Raw genomic sequence first — 24,508 nt, 5'->3', positions numbered from 1 at the left:
GCAGCTAATACAATCATTCTATGCAGCTCAAGTGCCATTATATAGTGGGAGAATTAACTTGAGTGTAAATAACTCTATTTAACTTTTCACTGAAGACATAACCTTGACTTCTACTACACAGAGCTACAGCCACGGCTACACACGCCGATGCAGCGGCGCCACTGTAAGATCGCTCGTGTAGCCGCTCTATGCCGATGGGAGAGAGCTCTCCCGTTGACATAATAAAACTGCTTCAACGAGCAAGCAGTAGCTATGTCGGCGGGAGACACTCTCCCACTGACATGGCGCTGTGCATTCTACCACTTACGCCAGCAAAACGTATGTCACTCAGGGGTATGAGTGACAAAAGTGGTAATGTAGTCATAGCCTTAGTAGGGTGCAATGCCTTGGTGGTGCAAAGGCTGGGTGCCTATGGACAGAGAGCCCTAAGTATTAACAATCTTTTCTTGATGTCTAATCTAGGTTGTGTCTATTAAAGTAAAGCCATTTGCCATTTCAAACAAACCATCTCTCAAAAAATACAAAATTAATATGGGGGAGAAGTTATTTCTTTACACGAGAGAAATATAAACTGTTACCCACTGCAATGGAGACAGCACTTATGACAGCTCCCAAGTAGCCCTGGATGAACTTGGATGTTGGAGAAGGCTTTGGAAAGGAAAGAAAAAGAAAACAATTTCAACACAGAATTCTAGTTATGAAAATAATTCTGAATTATCATTACTACTACTACTATTTTAAAAATGTTTGGTTTTGTCACAGCTGCTGGGTTCTACGTGGCCATGTTAGCTAGTGGGATTCCCAGAACAACAGGAGTTACAGCTGATGAAGTAGGTTAAAGCAGGTAGGAGTAGGTTCCACCCCTGGGAGAAGGTGGAGGTCGGTCTTCCAGAGGATATGTCAACTCATCTAGATCAGTGTTTTTCAATCTGGGGGTCACGGGATGCATTTAGGAGGGTCACAAGGGCAGGGCTGGTGTTTGGGGTGGCAAAGAGGGCAATGCCACAGTGGGCCCTGCAAAGCTAAGTTATATGCTTCAGCCTGAGCCCAACTGGGCAGCTGGGGCTGACGCATGTAACTTACCTTTGCGGGGCCCCTGTGGTTTTTAAGTGAGGTGAAACTTGGGATATGCAGGACAAATCAGACTCCCGAAAAGGATAGAGTATTCTGGAAATGTTGAAAACCTGTGGGTTAAAGCAGTGGTTCGCAACCAGGGGTACGCATACCACTAGGGGTTCACAGATGTCTTTACGGGGTATGTCAACTCATCCAGATATTTGCCTAGTTTTACAACAGGCTACAGAAAAAGCACTAGCTAAGTCAGTACAAACTTAAATTTCAGAATGACAGTGACCTGTTTATACTGCTCTATATATGATACACTGAAATGTAAGAACAATATTTATATTCCAATAGGTTTATTTTATAACTACAGTATATGGGAAAAATGAGAAGGTCAGCAATTTTCAGTAAGTGTGGCTGTGACACTTTTGTATTTTTGTGTCTCATTTTGTAAACAAGTAGTTTTTAAGTGAGGTGAAACTTGGGGTATGCAAGAAAAAAAATCAGACTTCTTAAAGGGATATAGTAGTTTGGAAAGGTTGAGAGCCACTGACTTAAAGGACTTGGAAAATTATTTAGCACTAGAAATTTACTATTTGTCCTGGAAATATTACACGTAAATGTGATTTGGCCAAGTGGCAGAACTATTCACACACACACGTACATTATGAACCCAAAGCTGTTTGATTTAACTATAGCTTTTTGAAAGGTTATCTTGACCTGACAATTTCTTTTAGCTTTTAATGAGAATTTATTGCATGTAAGTCCAATGGCTTCTAATTCAGCTTCATACCTGGAGCTCTCAGACATCATGAGAAGTGATACAACAACATAAAAGTTTGGGGGGATGGAGTGCAAAAGAAAGACTCGGAGTAAGAACACTTTAGTTCTGCAACTGCACTGAGAGGATCACCCTTGGGATACTAACAAAATGGGGGAAGGACTTGTCCCTCGCCTCCCACTAGGGGTTGTATATTTAATCGTGGAGTCTTCTTTTGTCATCAGAAAAGCCAAATATTGATTATATTTTCTCTTTATTATGTTAAATTATGTCACTTCTTACCAATCAAGACTATCAACCAGGCAAATGGCAGTTGCGGCAGCAAGTTGTCTGCCATGTAGGAGACCAAGATCTGGAAGAAAAACTGACTCGTCTCCCCAAATTAGTGGGTGTCAAGTGTACTGGAGAGGAGAGAAGCTTGGTGTCTGGAAAGAGGCCCAGAATCCCCGCTTTTAAATGCTCTTGAAAATGAGAGCATTGGATACAAAGGGCATGCCTGTACAGCTCCTGTGCTAGCTTTATCCAACAAATTCTGCCAGTGCATCTGTAAAGAGGGCGGATGGACTCTAGGACCCTGCAGAACTCCTCTATGCAGTCACCCTGATTTCAAATGCTTGAAACCTGTCTGAAGGTGTAGACTGAATACTGAGGAATCACACTAGCAGATGGTTCTTATTAGCACTAACCAGCAAGTACCAGAAGGAACCAGACTCTAGAGCTGAGAGGTCCTGCCTTGGGTTCTGGTTTTACGTCTGGTTGAGGTTATTTGAGTTACCAGTAAAGTCAAACCCCTAGGAAGGAGCTAAATAAGGATTACATACAGCATGCATATATTCTACCAAGCAGAATAGGAACTACGCCTGCTTATATCACCTAAATCCAGACGAGCAACAGCCCTGCTATTCTGGAACAATACCCCTGGTTTTGGTACTTTGAGGATTTGAACAAAGGATATCCAGGGACTAGACTGAAAACACAAACTCAGTCTACTTATTATCTAAGACAATTTAATAGTGAAGGCTCAATAGGAGAAAGGCCAATCCATAAACCTGCTGTGGCACCTACCCTGCAGTTCCTGTTAAAGTCCAAAATTCAGGAATTACGCTCTCAGTGTCAAAAAAGATCAGACTTACAGTAGATACTACCTATGTAGCATCTCCTCACCTTAGTTGCATTTCGGTTTGCATAGTTGACACATGCGTTGTGGCTCTGATTCAACCACTAAAAAGGATACAAAAGGAAATAAGAGATACATTCTCTTTTTTAAAACAGTTGTTTGTATCTATGGTACTACTGCTGCTGCAAAACCAAAACTCCTCCCCCCTCCCCAAACATGATACAGAAAAGTCCACTTTATCCAATTATACCTCCCACTGGGTCACGGAAGCTTTGCGATATCAAGGAGAATACTGTTATATGTCTGTGAAAGTACACGGGTAACAGAGAGGAAAACTAAATGCAGAAATGTGCGTTATCCACTCCACACACACATACACACTCACACAAAAAACTGCCACCCCTGCACATTTCTAATGCTTTGTGCACACTTGGGGTATGTCCACACTACCCGCCAGATCGGCAGGTAGCGATCTATCTACTGGGGATTGATTTATCGTGTATCGTCTAGACGCGATAAATCGAACCCCGAATGGGCTCCCCGTCGACTCCGGATCTCCACCAGGGCGAGAGGCAGAAGCAGAGTTGACGGGGGAGCTGCGGCCATCGATCCCGCGCTGTGAGGACGGGAGGTAAGTCGAAATAAGATACGTCGACTTTAGCTACACTATTCTTGTAGCTGAAATTGCGTATCTTACATCGACCGCCCCGCCCCACCCTGTGTAGACCACGCCTTGGAGTCCAATGCACTCCCCTTTTAAGCCCAGGGGTGGCTTTTAATTGACATCACTGGATAATGAATCTGGTACTCCGACTACAGTATTAGCTACAGTAAAGTTTAAAAGGGACACTGTCAGATAGTTTTAAAAAAAACTAAATTTAGGGTCTAAATAAAAAAGTTTTACAAAATCTATTAACAGGAATATTTTCATGATACTTAAGAAAACGCAGTAAAAACAGTGGGTGTGCTCAGACTTAAATGTCCTATTACAGCTATCCCAGAACAACAGCCTTGTGCTATTCCTATTATTTATCATTGGTACTACAGTAGCCTCTAGAGGTTCCAACAGGGATCAGGGTCCTATTGTGCTAGGTGCGGTACATACACATAGTGAGATAGTCTCCCCAACTGGTGTTATGTTGAAGAGTGGCTGTTTGATCCCTTTAGGGGCTGTCCCCAAAAGAAAGACAAATAGGCTGGTCTCGCCCACTTGTCTGGAGGTGGGGGAAGGGGGGGGAAATCTCAGTTTGGTATCCTCCACTGTCACCATTTTGTTACATTGCACCCTACCCCTGGCCCTGTGGTTGACATCCCAGTGTCTTTGACCCTCCCCCTTTCACCAACATTAAATACACACAGACACGGACACACACTAAAACTAGAAAATAAACACACACCCTAAATTAAAACAGTACAATTGTGATAAAAACTGATCTAAAGCTGGAAAGATCAAATCTTCTTTAAAATTCTTTTCATAAATGATAGCATCATTGAAGGGTTACAGAACATGGCAATTTTAATATTAAACATTCTTCTTCCTGCTCTGGTCCATGACATGCCTTATAGAAAGTTGCAGGATATTATAGGCCCTAGAAGCCAGTCTATTAGACCCTCATTAAACTCAGTGGTTCTCAAACTAGGGGTTCATGGGAGGCTTGTCTGGGGATCATGAAATAATCTACTGTACCATTTTGGGGATATGGACTGGATGATCTAATTGGTATTTCCACCTCTGACTTCTAGGACAGGATTTACTCCAATGGAAGTGTGTCAGCAACAGTACAGGCAACTGGAGAAGAGTAGCGCCGTGCTTTTGAACTGAAGCGCTTTATCCACAGCAGCTGTGAATGAAAAGAACAACGGTTCCCCACCCCACTCTCAAAGCAGGTGCCACATGTAATGTGCTTCAATGTAAGAGTAGGATACTACTGGTTTCTCTCCAGCTAATGGCCAGAACCTGAGAGCAGAGAAAGAAGAAAGGGGAGAGACAGTAACCAAGTGGTTAAATGTGGGGAGGGCATAGGCACAGAAAGACCAAACTAGGTAAAAGCAGTAGTGATAGTCCACAAGCATGTTTTTCCTATTGATCCCAGAACTTTCACATAAAGGAATACATGGGGCCACCAAAATTTGCCTTTTATGCTAAAAAAAATATGATTTATAGAATTTTGTTTGGCAATAGGTGCTGGGAATTTGTCCTGGTTTCCTAATGAGTCTTTATAAAGCTCCACTAATCAAACTTCACTGAAGTGGTCCACCGAGCAGAGCTAGAGAAACTTCTGTAACAGTCCTCAACCAGGTAGAATTGGGTTTCATTGAGAACCCAATACTCACCCCTGCTTGGTCACCATCCCACAACTCCACTCCAGTTACCAACCAGAATCTCAGCTCAGAAATATAAAACTGGGACAAGTTTTGCCCCATTCCCTTCCTACCTTAAGCAGTCTTTAGAGTGGGGATGGATCAAGTGCCCTGCCACTCCCTGGCTCTGCTGTCTTCTGAGGTGGCTGGCTGATACACTTCTGGACTCTTCAGGACAGGGCTGGCTGGCCCACTCCCCCTGTCTGCAAAGTTCAGAGGGGGTGGCAATGATAGTACAGCCACTCCCCCCACATCCAGGAGAGATCTACTGAAGGGAGGGCGTTCTGAACACTCCCTCAATTCAGCAAAAATGGGACTCCAAAGGCTGAGAGGGTCCCAACTCATGCTGCTCCAATGACTGCTTACCTCAGTCTGGGGCCTGACATGCCCTGGACTGCAACATGCGTACTCAAGGTGCTGTGGTTAAAGTATGTCAGTGCAGGCGCACGGGGCTGCTCTCCTCCAGCTGCTGGCCAGAACCTGAGAAATGATACCAAAAGGAGAGAAGAAGGGAAAGAAACAGAAAGGAGTCAGAAAAGGTGGAAAGGAGAGGGAAAAGAGAATTGGAAAGATGGAGGGGAATGGGGTCAGACGAAGAAGGGAGGGAGGGAGGGAACACGGATGGAGGAGCAAAAACGTTCTCTCTCTGAGAAGTCTGGTAACCCCATATTTTTTGCACCACAAATTAAGTTGGCATCTGAAGTTTGAGAGAAGCACTCCCAAAATGAACCTCTCCTGTTAACACTGTGATCTGGGGCAATTTGGTCTGACAGTGGGTCCAGCAGGCCATCTGAACCAGAAAAAGTTTGAGAACCACTGAAGCAGTCTCCCAAGTGTGCTCCAAGTTAGTCAAGTTGAAGGCTATGTTCCTTTTCTTTGCTGCGAGCTGGGTTTGCATCTGATCACAGTTAGTCAAGCAGTTAGAATCCTACATTTCGCATGTCAAATTCTATCTCTACATAAGCACACATAACTCCCAGTGAAGTCTATGCTGTTCTACTATTGGCCTGGGCCTTGACATTTATATATTCTGTTAACCAATTTCTCTTGGATTATGCTCCTGTGAGTTGTTGATTTCTTTTTTTTTTTTAGAATACTCTTTCCAGGTCCAAACAAGGATTCCGACACCCTTATTTACACTGAGTAAATGCATTCTTCTTAGCGTATGCCAGGAGTCTCATTGACATCAGTGGGGCTAAGCACATGAATAAGAGTAGCATAAACAAGTGTCTGATCCTGCACTACTGAAATCAATGGGAGTTTTGTCACTGACTTCAGCAGGCACCGGATTGAACTTTAGTTCTTAGGCATCATGACAGTGGGAGAGGTGAACAACTCTAGAAATTTCCAGCCACAATGCTTCTTAAAGTTATATATTGCACAAGATGCAGCTTCAGCGTTTGAACTATGTGGCCATAACTTACCTTGTTGAATTTAAATACAGCCACAAGTTACTAGGATATGCTTATGTTTTCTGTTGACTGCACCTTTCCAAAGTCCTAGATAGTCTGCATTATGCCGTGATCTTCCATGGCTGGCATGACATTTTATAGCACTATTTACTTTGAAGGCAATGAACAAAGATTTTTAAGAACAGTTTGAATAAGTCTTATTATTACAATTATTCAGAATTGTTTATTTGGGATAAAATTTACTATGGCTCAAATTCACACACACACACACTCTCTCTCTCTCTCTCTCTCAAATAGCTTTGTACAAAGAAACCACACTGGGGTAATTGCAGAAACATTAGCCAAGCCCCCATTCAGAATGCAGAACTGGCACAGAGCCCAGCTGTCAGCTGATGCCCATGCAGCAAATGTGGAGTCTTGTGCATATATGCTCTGCTGCCACCACTGAAGTTTCGCTGTCTTGGGGACCTTCTGAAGCTGCAGAGCCCTGTGAATTTCACTCAGAGAATATGCAGTGCTGTTGTAGCTGTGTCGGTCCCAGAGCATTAGAGAGACAGGGGTGGGGAAGGTAATATCTTTTATTGGACCAACTTCTGTTGGTGAGAGAGACAAGCTTTTAATCCACACGCAGCTCTTTTATTCTAAGAGCTCTGTGGAGCTTGAAAGTTTGTCCCTCTCACCACAGAAGTTGGTCCAAAAAAGGGTATTACCTCACCCCCCCTCGTCTCTCTAACAGAATACGCCCTTTTCAAGGTATGTAAAGGCTGGAACCTAAACGACTTGACAGAATGTCTTCAAAACAGCAGAGGTGAGAGCATCAAGGGCCTAATTCTCCATGGCTTTGCACCTTGTGTCATCATTTACACCTGAGCAAAGTGGGTGTATAGCAATACCATTTGGATTTAGCACCATTTTACACCTCCTTTATGCAGGTGTAAATGATAACACAGTGTGCAGGGCAGTGGAGAATCAGCCCCCTGGGTTTATTTGCAGCATACTCCAGTCCTACCAAAAATTTCCAGTGAGATCCAGCCATACTGTCTTCTCATGAACTAAGATGCTCTTGATGCAGAAAGGTAAATATGCCTTAGTCACACTGTCATTTTTTGGGTCTATGCTGGAGATGTAATTCAATTATGCTTTTCTTTTTGTCAGATAAGTCCATAGACTCAATGTGCCATGGCAGAAGATTGTTACCTGCCAAAAAACAGTGGACGCCAGTGTCTGGTTTGGCAGGAGAAGACCAACAACCTACAAGAGAGAGGAACAATTTAAAAAAAAAAAAAAAAAAGGCATAATGAATAAACTGTCAGTCTGTTCGTGGTGTCTTCCTACGTGTTAAGCACACTGAGATGCTTTCTACTCACCTATTCATGTGTGGATGAGGGGCAACAGGTGGAGAATATATCAGCTCCATCAGGGTTTACGATGTAGCCCAGTATCACACAAAGGAGCAGGATTAAGAAAGGGGATGGAAATCTAGAAAGCAGGATTCTCTTTCCACCTCTGTCACTGACCTTCCCCCTTAACCTCTCTGTAACTCAGTTTCTCCATCTGTAAAATGGGGATGGTTGTGCTGCCAACCCTCACATGGAAGAGTCTTAATTACTTTTGCAACATGCTTTGAGATCCTTGGATGGAACTTGGTACAGAAGGACAAAGTATTAGAAGCTGTTTATTCTGAGGACTAATACTCTATTGGGACTTCCACAGTTTGCTAATCAACTACTTTACACAAAGTACCCTCTGGAATAGGACTTAAATATGTTTCAGAGAAATTCACAAATCATTTCTCATTAGTTGGCTGGAGGGTGGAAAGGTTTTTATTTTTCTTTGATGCGTTTATCGTTTCAACTTTTGGAAGTGCAGCTCCTCTAGCAAATGTCAAAAAGAGATCAGATTTTAATGTTGGAAAACAGGGAACTACCACCTGGCAGTTCAAGTGCTCTTCGTTGGGACCAATTGTTTTAATGATCATGAGTTTAGATACCTCACATCCATAGTTACAAAGACCCTAGAGGTCCAAATTTGGGCCAGGTGTTCAGTCCCATGTTCACTCAGCCAATAGGGGTGGGAATATTAGGCCTCACATGGGTAAGTAGGGAGCAGCAAAGAAAGACTGCGTCCCATTCCACACGAGAAAAAGTTGCCACAATGCATGGAACTGAAAAGGGATGGAGAAGGAAGTATAAAGCGAAGAAACTCCTGAGGTTAATCCACAAACAAAGCTCCCAGTGAGCTGAATTGTCAGCTAATGGGGTAGATACAATGGGATATGCCTTCACATTTTTATTTTTTTTCCCCTCCAGCTCCCTAATTCTCTGGGAATTAGAGTGGAAAGGCAAGTGTGGATCTGTAATGTGAAGACTGTCTATTTCAGAACCCACCAATGAAATTTTCCTTTATTCCTGAGTGTGTATATTTTTTACAGGACCCCATGCTACCAGGAGAAAGAATGCTCCTCATGGTAGCACTCTGACCTCGGGGCTAGAAGTCTGTGGATTCACCCACACTCTTGGAATTTGGACCAGGACATCCTCTCTGATTTTATTTATGCTGAGGGGCGAGTAAAACCTGATATAACAGCCAAAAGAATCTGTCAAAAGGAAGGGAGGTGAGCCTACAATCACCACTCATTTGCACCTGCATCAGTTTTGGGGGTCCAACTCACAGGCTAAGGATCCAGAAGAGAGAAACAACAACTAACAAGAGGGTGTAAAAAGGTTGGACGGGCTGGTTTAGTTTACACCTTCCTGTTAAGTTGATTTTCCCTCCTATGCTCCTTCTTGAAATGTAAGTTACACCTACTTTGCATGCCTGCTGCGTGCCAAATCAGTGAGTTACACTAACTTACCATTTACACCCAGCATGCAACTAACACCAGGATTTACATTATCAGCGAATTTGGCCCAGATATTTCCATAGAAGTTGCACCTCATTCCAACAGGGCTGAATTTGGTCCCAAGAGCCGATTGGTTAAAGAGACTGGGGAAGATGAGGCAGCCCAAAACGTTAGTCATTTATAATCTTAACCTCAGTGCAAGAAAACAAGAAAGAGACTAAACGAAAAGAAAAAGAACACCCAAAATCTGCATGACTGAAAGAGGCACATTTAATGCAAACTCTCCATATGTGCAAGAGTCTGCCAAGGAATGTACAGCTTCACTTTTAATTACTGGCAGGGGGGAAAAACACAGCTAAAAAGGAAAACAAAATAAAAAATCTTAAACACCAGAAATATATCAACCACCAAATTCTAATTGCCTGACTGATGTGATGGTTCTTGTGGCTTTGAAGCCAAGGGACGTAGATGCTTTCCATAAAGATTTGCCAAGTCTGACAAGACTCTAGTTGAAAGGGGTCAAGTGGGAGGAATTAGCAAGAGGGATCTTTATGTTTACAAAACCAAAGTCCTTTCCTATTGGTTAAGGAAAGTGGATTTATCTGTGAGTCAATATTAATAATAGCACTCAGCTCTTATCTACTGCAGTATTGCCAGTCTCAAGCAGTCAAAAACCATGAAACAGACTCCAAGAAAGAAAGAAAAAACTGAGATTCCCAAATAATCACACAAATCGAGGAGCTGAGGCTTTAAGAAAATTGCCAAATATAATGAGACTCGCAATAAAATTGCAGGAGTTGGAAACACTGCGGACTGCTTTTCATCCCCAAGTACTTTACAAAGGGAAACAAGTATTTCCCTCCTTTACAAAGGGCACAGGGTAGAAGAAGTGACTTGCCCAAGGTGACGCAGCAGGCCAGTAGAACAGCCAGGCATGGAACCATGGTCTCTTGACTCTGACTCCAACTCCAGTGCCTTACACACCAGGCTATGCTGCTGAGTTAAGTAAGCTCAGAAGAAGCCTCGGCTAGTGTCTTGTCCTCGGCTAGAAGCATAAGATTGCTGCACAACCATTTTGCTCGAGGAAATCCCATCCCCCTATGTTCAATGTAAGATTCACACTGTTTTTATGCTAGAGCAGGCTGCCAATTTTGTCACTAAATTTCACAGATAGATTGGCATAAATGTTACATTTTAATTTTAACATTTGAAAATGCTTCTTTTTTTTAAAAAAAAAGAACGACAAGAGATTCCAGTTTATCCTTTACAGCTAGTGAAATTGGATTCATCTGACAGCTCTCAGCTCCGCTGACAGATCTGGATTTGGGCCGATTTCATTGTCAATTTGATCGTTAACTCACTTCTGTTTAACCCAATTTTTTTTAAAAATAATGCCCCATCACAAGTTGCCACCAAAATGTTAGATACAACAACTTAATAATAATACTAATAATTTTAACCTCTAGATTTTGGTAACCATGTTATCACCTTCCTTGGACAGGATCATTACTCTTATGTCTTATAGTGACAGACTCAAGAGCTCGATCTGCTTAGCTTAACAAAGAGAAGGGGTGATTTGATCGCGGTTTATATGTACCTGTTTATGGAACAAATAATTCATAATGGGCCCTTCAGTCTACTAGACAAAGGTATAATATGAGCCAATGTTTGTAAGCTAGACAAATTCAGACTGGAAATAAGGTGTCAATTTTTAACAGTGAGGATAATTAACCATTGGAACAATTTACCAAGAGCTCGCGTGGATTCTTCATCACTGGCAATTTTTAAATCAAGATTGGATGATTTTTTCTAAACGAAATGCTCTAGGAATTATTTTGAGAAAGTTTTACAGCCTTTGCCATATAGGACATCAGACTAGATGATCACAATGGCCCCTTCTGGCCTTGGCATCTATGAATCTGCATGTTATTTGCCTCAATGCACTTGGTTTATAAGGTTTCAACCTGCAGATTTCATGCTTTACAATAGTTTAGGCAGCATGTTCCAGAGGATTAAAAAAAAAAAGCTGGAATCCAAAAGTACTGAATTTTTCATCATGGTTCTGATGTCAACTTGCTGTGTTGCCTGGGGCAAGTCACTTAAAATTGCTGTGCCTCAGTTTCCCAATCTGTAAAATAGGGGTAATACTTAGCTACGTCACAGGCAGAGGGTGAAGAATTAATTGAAGTTTAAGCATTATAAATGCAGTAAGGGAGACCTCTACCCTGGCCTTCACTCGAGATAATGTCCCCAAATGTTAATATAGTCAACTGAAAACAACAGACATGAACTGAGAGATGCACACTTAGCAATAACCCATAACTAATGACTTTTCAACTGTTCATTAGACAGAGGGGATTTAGATTTTCATTGGGGGAAAGGAATAAGTCAAAGAATTCTGGGTGCTGTGACGTAGCTCTTGAGTTTGTGAGGCTCTCACTGGGTTTGTCACATTCTGGAAGCGACTTGTCAAATGTACAGAGGATGAAGGATATGAAGACCAGTGCAGAAGTGACATTTTACAGGTGATCAGTGCACCGTGGAGTATTAGACACCTGTGGCTGGCCCATGGCAGCTGACTCAGGCTTGTGGGCTTGGGCTAAGGGACTGTTTAATTGCACTGTGGACTTTCAGGCTTAGGTTGGAGGGTCCTAGAGCCCAGGCTCCAGCCTGAGTCCAAATGTCTACACCACAATTAAACAACCCACGAGCCTGAGTCAGCTGCCATGGGCCAGCCGGGGTGTGTGTGGCAGGGTTAATTGCCATGTAGACAGTCCCATTATCTTTCTGGAGAAAGAGCCAGGTAGAAGGTTAACCAAAAAGGAGAAGATATTACAAAAATAGCAGGATGCTATGTGCAGGGAAGGAGATGAATAATGTGTAACAGGCAAACAACCTCAAACATGACAATCTAAATCCATCAGGGCACATTTTGCACAATGAAACCCTCGCTAACGCGTGATGGGAAAGGTGTGAACATTTTGTGAATGTCACACCGATGTAGTGTGGAATTTGGAGGATTCTATGTGAGTGCTAAAAAATGCATTTCCTGTTACACTCAGGCCGGGTGGAGAGAGATGCTAAAATACTTACGATGGGTGTTCCAAAAGGAATGTAACCTAGAAAGAAAAAAGAAAGATACACACATTTTAATACAGAGAGATTAAGGAGGTATCACACCTGAGAAACCTGGTGCTGCTATGAATGCAGGATAAGAAACACATAGGGCATGAGTCTGAGTCTCCTCTTGTTTGCACCAGTGTAACTCCAGTGACTTTAGTGGAGTTACAGCCTGACAATCAGGAGTGAGAGAAAAATGGACTCACAGTTCTTACCTCACTTCCCTTCTCAGCTCTTGGGTGTTTTAAGTGTTTCCCAAGGATTTTTTTAGGCTTGGCCTACACTAGAAAAGTAACACTGGCATAACTGTGTTGGTTAGGGATGTGATATTTTTACTGATATCCTGGTATATAAAACCTAGCATGGACATAGTTATAACAATATAAAGGAGACTTATACTGGTACATCTTATTTTTCTTCCGAAATCAGAATAAGTTATGCAGCTATAGCTGCATCCACATTGGAGGGAAGGAGGGAGTGGGTAGTGCTGCTTTAGCTACAATTGTATAGTTCAAACGGAAACACGCTCTAGTGTGGGCAAGCCCTTATCCAAAAGCTCACTGGCCCTCTACAAAAATCACATATCCACATGTTGCCTCCCGCAGCAAGAGCTGCCCGTTACCACACTTTGCTGTGCTACAGCGCCTCCCACCAGAGAGTCTAAGAGCATGTTACAAACGTTAATGCATTAAGTAAGCCTCACAACCCCAATTGACAGACAGGGACACCAAGGCCCAGGGAGGTGGAATGATTTGCCCAAAGTTACACAGCAAGTCAGTGGCAGAATGGAGGGGAGAACCCAAGAGTGCTGGCTCACCTGTGCTGTGCTTTAGCCAGGAGATTACCCTTCCGCTCCAAAAAGTTTTTAGAGAACGAAGCACCAATCCTGCCATTTCTCCCATGTTCCCACCAGATTGTTCCACCGCATGAGCTCATTTCCCAGCACAGCAGATTAGAAACCAGATTAAGACCCCTTCTAAAAGAGGATACAGACTGTCCCTGCCAGTGGCTCTCCCGAGAAGGAACCAGAGGAACACTTCTGTGCAGTAATTGCCCCACAAACACAGCCACAGCTTGATCCACAGTAAAGGCAGGTAGTGCTCTTTTGCCTCCAGGGATGGAACACTACTAAAAAGGGGGAAGAAGCGGCTGATTTAATGATGTAACAGCAGCTGTCTCACTCCAAGGCTGGATGTGGTATGGCACAAAAGAAAAGTACTTTGTCTCTGAGGGAGAAGGAACATGGGTTGGTGGCATGGAAGGTGCTTTCCAAGAATTCTGTTCGAGTTAGGTTCTTATACTATGCCCATCACCATGGTATGTGGCCCAACCGACTCTCCTTAGCAGAAGAAAGCACCAGACTGTTTGTTTATGTGGCAGCTTTCTTTCCTTGATCCAAGGTTAAAATGAATGCCAACGTGTAAACAGAGTGCCTGGATACCACAGGGACGGGCACTTTAGAGAGGCCAGAGATGAGATAAGCTAAAGTTCACATTCAGATGTCCAGGGGATATGGAGAAGAAAGAGGCAGACACTAAATATTTAAACGATTCAGAGAAAGAACTGGGACAAAACCGGGATTATAACATTTACTATGTGTTTTCAGTAAGATTAGTAAACAGATCGGTACACCAATTAGAGGATATACTCTACCTGACATTCTGAAAGGCATGAAGATCTTCTCATTAGTATCAGGATGTATGATGGCCTACAAAACAATCAGCAAATAGACATGATGAAAGCATGGAAGTGGCTGGCAAGCAGCAAAGAGCCTGACCGTTCCCATTATGTACAATCTGTTTAACCAGAGAACAGAGAGACACACATACGTGTCTCTACAGCAGCATAAGCAGCATGCTGCACATGGCTTTTGCAGCACAGATCAGTGGCCCATGACCATTCAGTAGTCTTCACAAAAGCCTCCTCTGGCTTATTGGCTTTCTGCTCCTTTAAAAATTCTTGATATAATTGAGTGCTAGTGAGAAGTGACAGGCTGACAACACTGGAGACAAGCACAGAACAGGTACATAATGAGCAGTAGCAATGGCCACAAAGAACACACATCAATGTGCCTTAACCCTGACCGGGGAGGCACTACCTCTACGGACAACAACAAAATTTAGTCTCCATGGCCCACTCTATCCTTGGTGTCTCTACCAAGATTGCTAACAATGAGGCCACCTTTGTTGGTGGTTTTGCAATCTGGACACTCACGCTAAATTCACTGTACACAAGACACAAACAGCCATTAGATAGTAATAAGTCATTGTCAAGTGGACTAAATGGAAAGCAGCAACCTAAATCAGTGCAATGTCTTCTGTCCTGTGTGTAGGTTTGAAGTTTTGACACAGTAAATTTTCTGACGATAAAAAAATCAGTTCTAAGCAAATGTTCAGGACAGATTTTAAATTCAAATTATTCAGAAGTGTTACTCAGCTCTCCTGCAGTAAATTGAGTTGTTCAAAAATTCCTGTGATTATAAAATTAAAAGCATATTTTCTGAAATGACAGGTTTTATTTAAAGCTGCCTAACTTTATACACGATGGGTTTTACTCACACAGCCCCCACTCCCACTAAATCTATGTATACATTTTCCTAGGATTAAGGGTGAAGATTCTCTCAATAATCTAGAACAATAATGAAAGCTCTCTCCATTCAGACGCATGCATATACCAGTTTGTAAACAAGGTCGAGGCAAGCATGGACATTTGCATGGAAATCCAACAGAGCCTGACCATCTTGTTGCCAATTGAAAACATGATTGCATGGTCATCTGGTGTTATTGAAACAAAGAATTCTCCAGTAAAATCCTATCGGCTATCATAATGGTTCATTGCACTACTTTTTGGACACAGGAGAAGTTCAACCTTCATGTCCATCCAGTTCTTAGCCTCACTGTAGAGAACACTTACAAAGAAGCCAACTGCGATAGTTTTGTGCTATGGACACCTGTTCATTAAGAACTGGACTGAGACCACCAACTTATTCTATTCCACAGCCGCCCATAAAAGTCACCTTTGGTCTTTCTCACCTTAGGCAGATAAGGACCAGATCTCCATATGAAGCCAGTGAGGATGCACCAATGTAAAAACTGGTGTAAACAGGGTTGAGAATCAGTCTGCTAGTGTTTTGGGATTGTCCAGGGGAAAGATATGACAGAGTTTTTATTGTTATAGAAGAACTGTCAAACCAGTTAATGGGAATATGGAGACCAGGAACACTCTTGACTAGGTAAGTGGGAGAAAATGAACAGATAAAATTATATATAAACACTAAAATAAAATTAAAACTCTTGTGGTGGGGGGAAAGTTATTTGCACATGCTATTTTATCTTGTCAGAGAAAATGTAACTGAAAAACCGTGACAGAGAAAGGAGCACCACCTTTTTCCCCATTTAGGAAAAACAGAAAGGAATAGTGATATTTTAAAAGAGGAATAAAATATTTAAAAGGTCGTTACCTGCTTTATTTTTTGAGCTTCCCAAAGCTAGAAAAATAAAATAAAATATTAGTTTTTAAAAAATCAGCACAGAAGAACCCACGTTAATCTTCTGATCAGTTACCTTAAAGGAACAGGAAGAATCGCTCTAAGAACTTTCCTCTGGATGTCAGAGACTGTTATTTAGGGCCCTATTCTGCCACCTTTACCCACATTGAGTAGTACCTTCTCAATGTCACTAATCAATGATGCCACCTGAAGAGGAAGACACTGCTCAACGTAAGACAGGATGGCAGAATTCAGATCTTATATTATAAGCTTCTGAGATGAGGAACACTGCCCTCTTTACTCTTTTCTGTACACATCTGAGCATATGGTTAGCACAATAATACCTTGCATGAGCTCCCAAGACTCCCACGGAAGTCAGTGGGCATTGGAGGGCATGCCACTCTGAGGTGAGTAAACACTGCAGTGAGGTATTTGCAAACATTCATTCAAATACAAATGGCGCATTAACTTCAACAGGATGAGGGGCCCAGTTTTCACCTTTCCACAAACAATTGTGCAAGGAAAATCTTCTTCATTGAAGAATGCTCACTGTAAAGGAAAGTGCCATGAATATTCATAAAATACATGTTTTTATTATTGATTGTAGCATACAAAGGCCCCAAATCAGAGGCAGGGCCTCATTGCAAAAGTCTCAGCCCCTGTCCCAAACAGCTTACAATCCACTTTATGACAAAAGGAAACCAGAGGATGTAACAAATAATTGAAAGGAATGGGGAAGGAGGATGAGAGTAAGAGAGAGAAAAGAATATCCAACACAGACTTATTTTATGCAGAATTTGGTGGTTCAGTCATTTAAGATAATGGAAGTTTTTTAATGTAAGATATAGGATTTTGCCACCCTCTCTCATGCTGGGCTTGGTCTGTTCCCATTCAAATCAACGGAAAAATTTGCATTAACTCGGTGCAGGATCAAGGCCCTTGAAGAGTATGTTTCAAAGGGAATATTCATGGAGTAAGGTACCTCCAGCTGAGGAAGCATAGTAGAAATTGGCCCATAGCTATCAGCAATCCCTACTACCTAGTAATTATTTACACCCAGATTCTGATCTCATTCACAAAGGTGTAAATCTGGAGTAACTATTGATGTCCATTACTGCGGTATTTGAGCCCCTCACAATTTTTAGTGTATTTACCCTCACTACACCACAGTGAGGTAGGGCAGTTCTATTATCCCCGTTGTATAGAGGGGAAAACTGAGGCACAGAGAAAGTAAGTGGTTGGTCCAAGGTCATACAGGGAGTGTGTGGCAAACAAAGAAATTAAACTAAGATTAATTCAAATCCCAAGCTAGTGTCCTACGCACTGGACCATGCAGCCTCTTTAATACAGCATATGCAGAATGGTATAAAAGACAATAACTGACCTTCAGAATATTAAACGAAAAACACCTTCAGTCAAAGAGGAATTCTACTACGTGTTTCTACCTCTTCTAAATGCATTATACAGCAAAGACAATGTATTTTCTGGCATAATCTTAGACATGGGAGCAGAGAAATGGCCTTTAGCTAACTGTTTTCAAATGCACTAGTGAAAAAACAGTCTATGAGGAGGGAGGACGGCTTCTGAGCAGATTCCATGGGCATTTTGGTCACTAACTGGTCCCAATATTTCTGCATTTCCTTGCTGCAGAGCAAATATTGTCAGAACACTGGATTATCTCATTGCTTCCCAGAAACAGACTTTACAAGATGCACCTGATGAGTCACCTAAAGATTCTGCCAGTTCATTTTCACTTTTTTTATACTCTAATTCATTTTCTGTTTTCAGTAAGTCTACAACATTTTTCCAATAGATTCAACACTGTGAGTAGTTGGTTTTGCCAGCCAGTGGCTGGCTGCTGACAGCAGGTCTCTGTTTTAGCTAGGGATTCCATTCGCACTTTCTCTGGCCATGTTAGAGATGGAGGGCCAAATTCTGATCTCATTTACACTACTGTGAATCCAAAGCAGCAGCACTAAAGTAAGCAGAGTTATCCCAGAGTTATGCTTATCTGACTCAGCCCATGGTTTCTAAATAAGGGGCTACTTTTGGGCAGTCTCCTACCACAGGTGTTCCTATTTCACACAGGAGTTACTGTACATTAATAATATAGAATTACATACCACATGTCAGCATTCAGGGCAACTGCACCTGAATTTCCCCTTCATGGTTCAGCAAGGTCACCCACTCTAGGCTCTTAGAACCTCAGCTGTCCTCTCTCTCGAGCAGAGACCCACATTTCTCTCCCTCCTGACCAGGGTTTTTCCAGGCTGCACAGTTCCCTGCTTATGCTGAGAGTTCCCCAGAAAGTCATACTGCCTAAGCAGGCCTGCTCTGCTTTCTCCACAGAGGCTATAAACAGAGTAATTGCCCACAGTTACCACACCACTCTTTCTAAGCAAGCACATTTATTCTTAAGGGGAAAGCAGGACAGAGAAAGCATATTAAAACAAGAGAAGAACCTACACACATGCTAATAAGCTTACCAGAGATCACCCCAACTCCAACAAGAGCTCTGGCAGGTGTCAGTCCTTCAAACCTCACCCAAGGGCTCTACTGTGGTTACAAGTTCGTATCACCTTTTGTTCAGAACAAGAACACCCACGAATCAGAGTCCTTCCTTTATATAGTCTGGGCCTCTGATCTTGTCCTCATGTAACAGGTGATGAGCTTCAGAGGGAAGCTTCTAAAAGCTGAATTCTTGCACAAATGGAGGAGTTTACATTTGCATACACTTCCCCTTTGAGATTTCCTGGAAAACCCACTTCACTTTACAAGTTCCTTCTTGTCTGCCCATTGTTTCAAATAGTCCTTTGAAGCTCTTAACCGTTCCCAGGGTTTACATTAGTCACGACTGCCCCCCTAGAGACATTATGTGCAATCCCAAAATAATACATAACCATTTGCATTTTTAATACAACGTACTCCCAAAGTACTTAAACTTAATCCATTAAGATTTACCCAGAATACTGCAGGAAATTGCCATACCTGTCACACTAGCCACTTTGCAGTTTGTGTCCCCTCCAAGCGTTTGCTACCCCTCCAGTTTTGGTGTTAGTAGCAAATTTGCTCAAACTTGGATTTACACAAAAGAAACATCAAGTAAAAAACCAAAACAAAACCAAACCAGAGCAAACCGAACCATTTTTAAAGGACTTCACTTTCTGTGCAGCAACCCAGACGGGCAGTGGCAGACAAGGAGCACAGCCTATGGCCATGGCAACTTTTTAGGATGACAGGTCTGCCTCCTGTTTCATTGACACATGCTTCACCACTGTGAAGGAACTGGCTCCAGGGACCATTTGCAAATGCTCCAAGATTATAGTCTAATCACTCTCATACTAGTTGATGACAAATTAGTACTTTTTAATCCATGATTTCCAAGTTTCTATTTTCCCTTCAGTTCCAAGAGCAGGGACCTTACTACTTTGTGACGGACGCACCAGCGATTTGTGTAAAGAACAAGAACATGTGAACTTAAGACATCCCTGGGAGTTTCTACGTGATTATTCAAAAGATGGAGGGGATAACACCCAAAACCATTAGATAATTGGGGTCCCTGGAGATTTGTAGAAAAGGATCTTAAGTTGCAGAGAGCTGCTCTGCAGCTGTGCTCCTACAGAGCTTAGCAGCAGATAACGAAGCCGGCTGGATGCATCCTCCCAACCAGCTCTAGCAGTGCCATAAAACTCCACGAACCCCAGAGTGCAACCACCTAACTCTCCTTCCTACTGACTTCCTTAAGGTTGGATGTCTCTGGCAGCAAGGCTTTGTCACGGGCTTGGCAGACCCAGAGCATAGTGAGGAGACACAAACCCAAGTAACCCCAGGGGAATGGTAACCGATCTTTGGTTAAACAGAAGCATTACTCACTTGGGGTTCATTGTAATAATTGGGCCCACACATTTGCCCTAATTGTGAGCCCAACTGGATAAAGTACATAAAAGTTCGCAAAATGTCACAGTAACCTATAACAACAAATGCTGACGGACAAAGGTATGAAAAGGAGACAAAATAATTAAAATTAGCCCAAACATGAAGGCCTACTAACTAAAGTAACTCATGGACTGTGTTAAAAATCATGCTTGATAAACAAAAAAAATGGGAAGAAAAAAATCAGCAAACCAAAATTCATGTGTCAGAAATGGCCTAACTGGTCGACAAAATAACGAGGGGATGGGCTATTCCACCCACCATTCCCTTCGCGAGACCTTAAATTAAGAGACTTAAAGGAGAAAAATTGGCTACTGAAGCAAGCTTCACCATCATGGCTGCCACCCCTATCACCTCCTGGGACCCCAGGCCTTCGTCATCCTGATCCTGAGACATGTCCTGACCAGACTGGGACAGAGAGAGGGTCCCAGATGACATCATCACCTCTACCACCTCCAGCTGAATCCCAACCACCACCTGGGATGAAACAGGATCCGACTTTAACAACAGCTCCAGCCCATCTCAACTCACTTCTTCTCTCTTCCCCAGCAGGATCATTATTACCGTCTTTGATACCATCTAAGAGACTGACAAAGGGGGGTGGGGTGGGTTCCTTCTAAAATTCTCTCCGGCTAAAGGGATAGGGAACAAGGGATGCTGTTAAAAAAATGAAAGCCTCAATACTTTCCATTTCTTTTCCTTTTAACTGTTTTTCTGTCCTTTCTTTATCTTCAATAAAAAAAAGTTAAAAGGAGTTTGAATGGTGTATTTATCATGGCACTAAGCAAGCTGAAGTCTCTATACTAAACCTCAAAACTTGTTTAACATTGTTTAATATGGGATGGTAATTGAATTATGTTTATATCTTTAGCCCATATATTCCACCTAAATTAATACAAGTTCCACTGTATAAGACAACACTTGAAAGTAACTCTTCAATTAAAAAATATAAAGGATGCTTCAACCGCAAACCTACCCGTTAACAGATCTGATTGTAAAAATATGAGTGTTAATTGTGCAATTTGAAGGGACTAAGTCTCCTTCACTAACTTCAGTAACATGTAGAGTCCATGGATCTGAGTGAGAGTGGATTATTTTCTGTTCACATGCTGAAGCCTTGTCTACTCTAGGAAACTTTGGCAAAAATTTCTCATTGTTGCTGAAATCAGAGTTAGCATCACTGGAGACTTACTGTAGATGAACTGTCAGCGTGCATAAGCAAGGAAAGACCCACCCTAAGTAGGCTCATAGGATATGTGCTTTAAATGCTGCACGCAGCCCATCTACACTGGAATTGGCAACAGTGATAAATCTTTGCAAAAGTGTCCCCAGTATAGACAAGGCTTAAGAGTGAATCACTGGAAAGAAGTGAGTAGTTTTTAAGTAACTGTCTCTGCTTCTCTAGACAATGACATAAAGTCTCATTTGGAACCCTGCTAGCCTCTTTCTTGCTCTAACAGGAGGTTTTCTCATCCTTTCGCAAGATCCTGCCTGCTCCCTCAAAACTTTGACGTTAACGAGATAGCAGTCTGGAGTTTGCACCCAGTCAGCAAGTGCCAGTTGTTTCTCACTCTGGAAACTGCAAAAGATTTACTAAAGCAAAGCTCAGATTATCTATCCCACACTGAATTCCGAGTGTTTCAGCATAGCGACTGGAATGTGTGATACATCAGGGCTTGCTTTATATACAAGAGCATCTCCTATCATTCCTCTTTTCCCTAACCCCTTAAAAAAAACTGTTCAACTCCCAGCAAGAGAAACATTGTCCCTATAGGGTGCTGCTTACTTTGCTTTGGAAGTTCACTGGGAAATATTTCAAGCTGACAGCAAGGACCTGCTAAGAAGTGGTTCTGCTTAGTGCTAGTACGTACATTAACGAATCAAACAGGACATCAGTGTTGTCAAGTGGTTAGAGTCAAGGGGTCAAAAGGTGCCCCAGGTCTGCCACAGAGTCACTATGGCCCAAATATTCAAAATGGGGCAAGAGGGTGCCCAACTTGAGAGACGTAGGGCTTAATATCCATGAACTTCCATGTGGGTTGCAAGTGCTTAGGACCCACCAAATTACAAAGAAATTCATGGGAGTTGGGTGCCTGACTTATTTAGGCTGGGATTTTCAAAGACTCCTAAGGTATTTTGATGTCCAGCTCCCACTGAAGTCAACGGGAGTTAGGCGCCTAAATAGCTTTGTGGATCTGGGCTTACGTGCCATAGCACCCAAGTTTGAAAATTTGGGCCGTAAGCTCTTTGCTCTTGAGTTATTCATTTATAAAATGTACCTTCTGGGGATTGCGACAGGCTTCACAGATGAACTTTTATAAAGCTGTTATAGACATCCTCAAATGGAAGGTAATGCAGAATGGAAAGCATTGGTTATGGACATTATTGTCGGTGGCAGCCAGCAGCTGTCAAGGGTGGACTTCAATTTTCCAGGGGCATCTGTGTGACATAACAGGGCACAATCCAAATCAGTGGGGGGCTGTGTCACCCCTGCCCTGCAACCTTTGGTTCCTTATAATGCCTTGCTGTAGTAGCTCCCACCTGGGCTGCTCACAAACAACTTTCCAGCAGCAAAGCCACACTGAGTGTCTGTGTATAGCTGCACCCTGCCAGCTACACCCTGGCTCTTACCAGTCTCGGTTATGCAGCAGGGTGATCCGAGCACAATCCCAGTTCTGGATCTTCCTCCAGAAATGTATGTCCTGTACTGCCCAGCCCTCTACTGGACAAATATATTAAGTTCATTATTCCTTTAAAGGAATAATATAACAGCTTATTACCTTCAACAGTTTCCCAGATACTTCAACTTAAACACACTGGATTAGATAAAATAGCAAAGCAAGTTTATTAACTATATATAGAGAGATTTTAAGTGAGTATAAGTAAAGAGGCATAGAAGTTAGAAACGGTTATAAGAAAAATAAAAGATCAAATGCTCACTAGTGCCTAATTTAACAAACTATATTAGATTCAAGCAAAATTTCCTCACTAAATGCTTCCAATAAGATTACTGACCAAAATCTTCAGGTCAGGACCCCTTCTCCCAAAGTCCAATGGCTGTTTCCTTTTGTCTTCTCAGGTACAGAGAATGTGATGGGCAAGGAGAGAGACAGACAGACATGTGCTTTGGGGTGTTAGTCCCCCCTGTTTATAGTTTCAGTCCCCCTCTTGAAAAACATTCCCAGCTGAGAACCAGGAGACTGAGAGTCTATGTGGAAGGATATTCCCTGCTGGTTTTTTCCCACCTGTTTGATTACTCTGTTTACTCTTTAAATGCACATTAAGGCACGCACACATTTCTTCATTTAGGACAGACTTGTCTTCTAAATAGGCAGGGCTGTGGGGTTTTGAACATCTGTTAATAACATTTTACAGGGGAATCTTATAATTTCACATACAATGTTGCCACATATATCTTACCAGGACAATACTAACCAGCAAATTATGAGTTTTTCAATGATACCTTACAAAGCATACATTGTACAAAGATTATTACAATAGTGTGCAGGGTGTGAATATGGGGCATATTCTATCACAACCTCTATTTTGTTACCACGTCACAACTGGTTCACCATGCTCCTGGATTTTTTTTCTAGGTCTTAAATCAAAAAGGGAGATATGGACTGGAAAGCCTTATAGGCCTTTTCCTTCCCACTAGCTAATGGAGCATTGGTTCCTACAGGGCTTATGTTTTCAGGTGCTTTCATGCATCAAAGCAACAAACCTCAACTTGGAAAGGCAGAAGAAGTACTACTTTACATATGTCAGTACTTGTCTCTCAGGACCTACCTAACCGGTGGGGTAATGTGCACTAGGGGTGTGATTTCTAATGTGCACTAAGGTGTTGCGCACTAACTGGTCCATGTAGACCCTGTTTGTGTGAACTAAAAGTTCCCCAGTGTGCTTTAACGTAGAGTTCTTTAAAACCGTACTACGTTAAAGTGCACTAGGGAACACTGATTGCACACCAGAGAGTCTACCAGAGTGGTCCCCAAACTGTGGGGTGCCACACCTGGGGGGTACAGAGGAACATTCGAAAGGGTGCAGCAGGGCCCAGATCAGCCCCGCAGAGAGGTGGGGTGGGGAGGGAGCGCTACCCAGCCCTGCTCCGACCCCAGCACTGCTCCGGCCCTGCCCCCAGAAACTCGTGCCAGCCAGTGATTCTCTGCAGAAGACATAATACCATCTTGGGGACTGTGTTATCTTTCCTATCTACGTGTGATGAAGCTGGGTGTGCGCACACATGTGAAAGACGGCAGCCTGCCCATTCCTCTCCCAAGCCTGCTCAGTCTTTGCCCCCTCCCCCATCAAGGAAGCCACACCTGCTCTGGATGGTGGAAGATGCCCAGCAGGAGCTGTGCCCCTTCTGCTTTAGAGGGAAAGTTCACACATG

At 42.6% G+C, this 24,508-nt stretch overlaps 1 protein-coding gene across 2 annotated transcripts in view; it reads right to left on the bottom strand.

Moving 5' to 3' along the window:
- Positions 1–24,508, bottom strand: part of SFXN5 (sideroflexin 5) — a 170,450-nt gene that overhangs the window by 103,177 nt on the left and 42,765 nt on the right. Inside the window, exons 2-8 of one of the 2 annotated variants that reach the window (XM_075066679.1) lie at positions 16,527–16,731; positions 16,156–16,182; positions 14,349–14,403; positions 12,669–12,694; positions 7,931–7,984; positions 3,008–3,064; positions 583–648 (exon numbers count right to left, since the gene is read on the bottom strand). In XM_075066679.1, the coding sequence (XP_074922780.1) occupies positions 583–648; positions 3,008–3,064; positions 7,931–7,984; positions 12,669–12,694; positions 14,349–14,403; positions 16,156–16,182; positions 16,527–16,628 (387 nt within the window). In that variant the 5' untranslated portion in view covers positions 16,629–16,731. The remainder of the gene's footprint in view (positions 1–582; positions 649–3,007; positions 3,065–7,930; positions 7,985–12,668; positions 12,695–14,348; positions 14,404–16,155; positions 16,183–16,526; positions 16,732–24,508) is intronic. The other variant, XM_032764857.2, reaches the window with a different exon arrangement.

The sequence above is a fragment of the Chelonoidis abingdonii genome, chromosome 5 (genome assembly GCF_003597395.2).
Source record: "Chelonoidis abingdonii isolate Lonesome George chromosome 5, CheloAbing_2.0, whole genome shotgun sequence".
In the NCBI taxonomy this organism is placed as follows: Eukaryota; Metazoa; Chordata; order Testudines; family Testudinidae; genus Chelonoidis; species Chelonoidis abingdonii.
The sequence above is the reverse complement of the archived record's forward strand: the minus strand, read 5'-3'. Positions and strand labels throughout refer to the sequence as shown.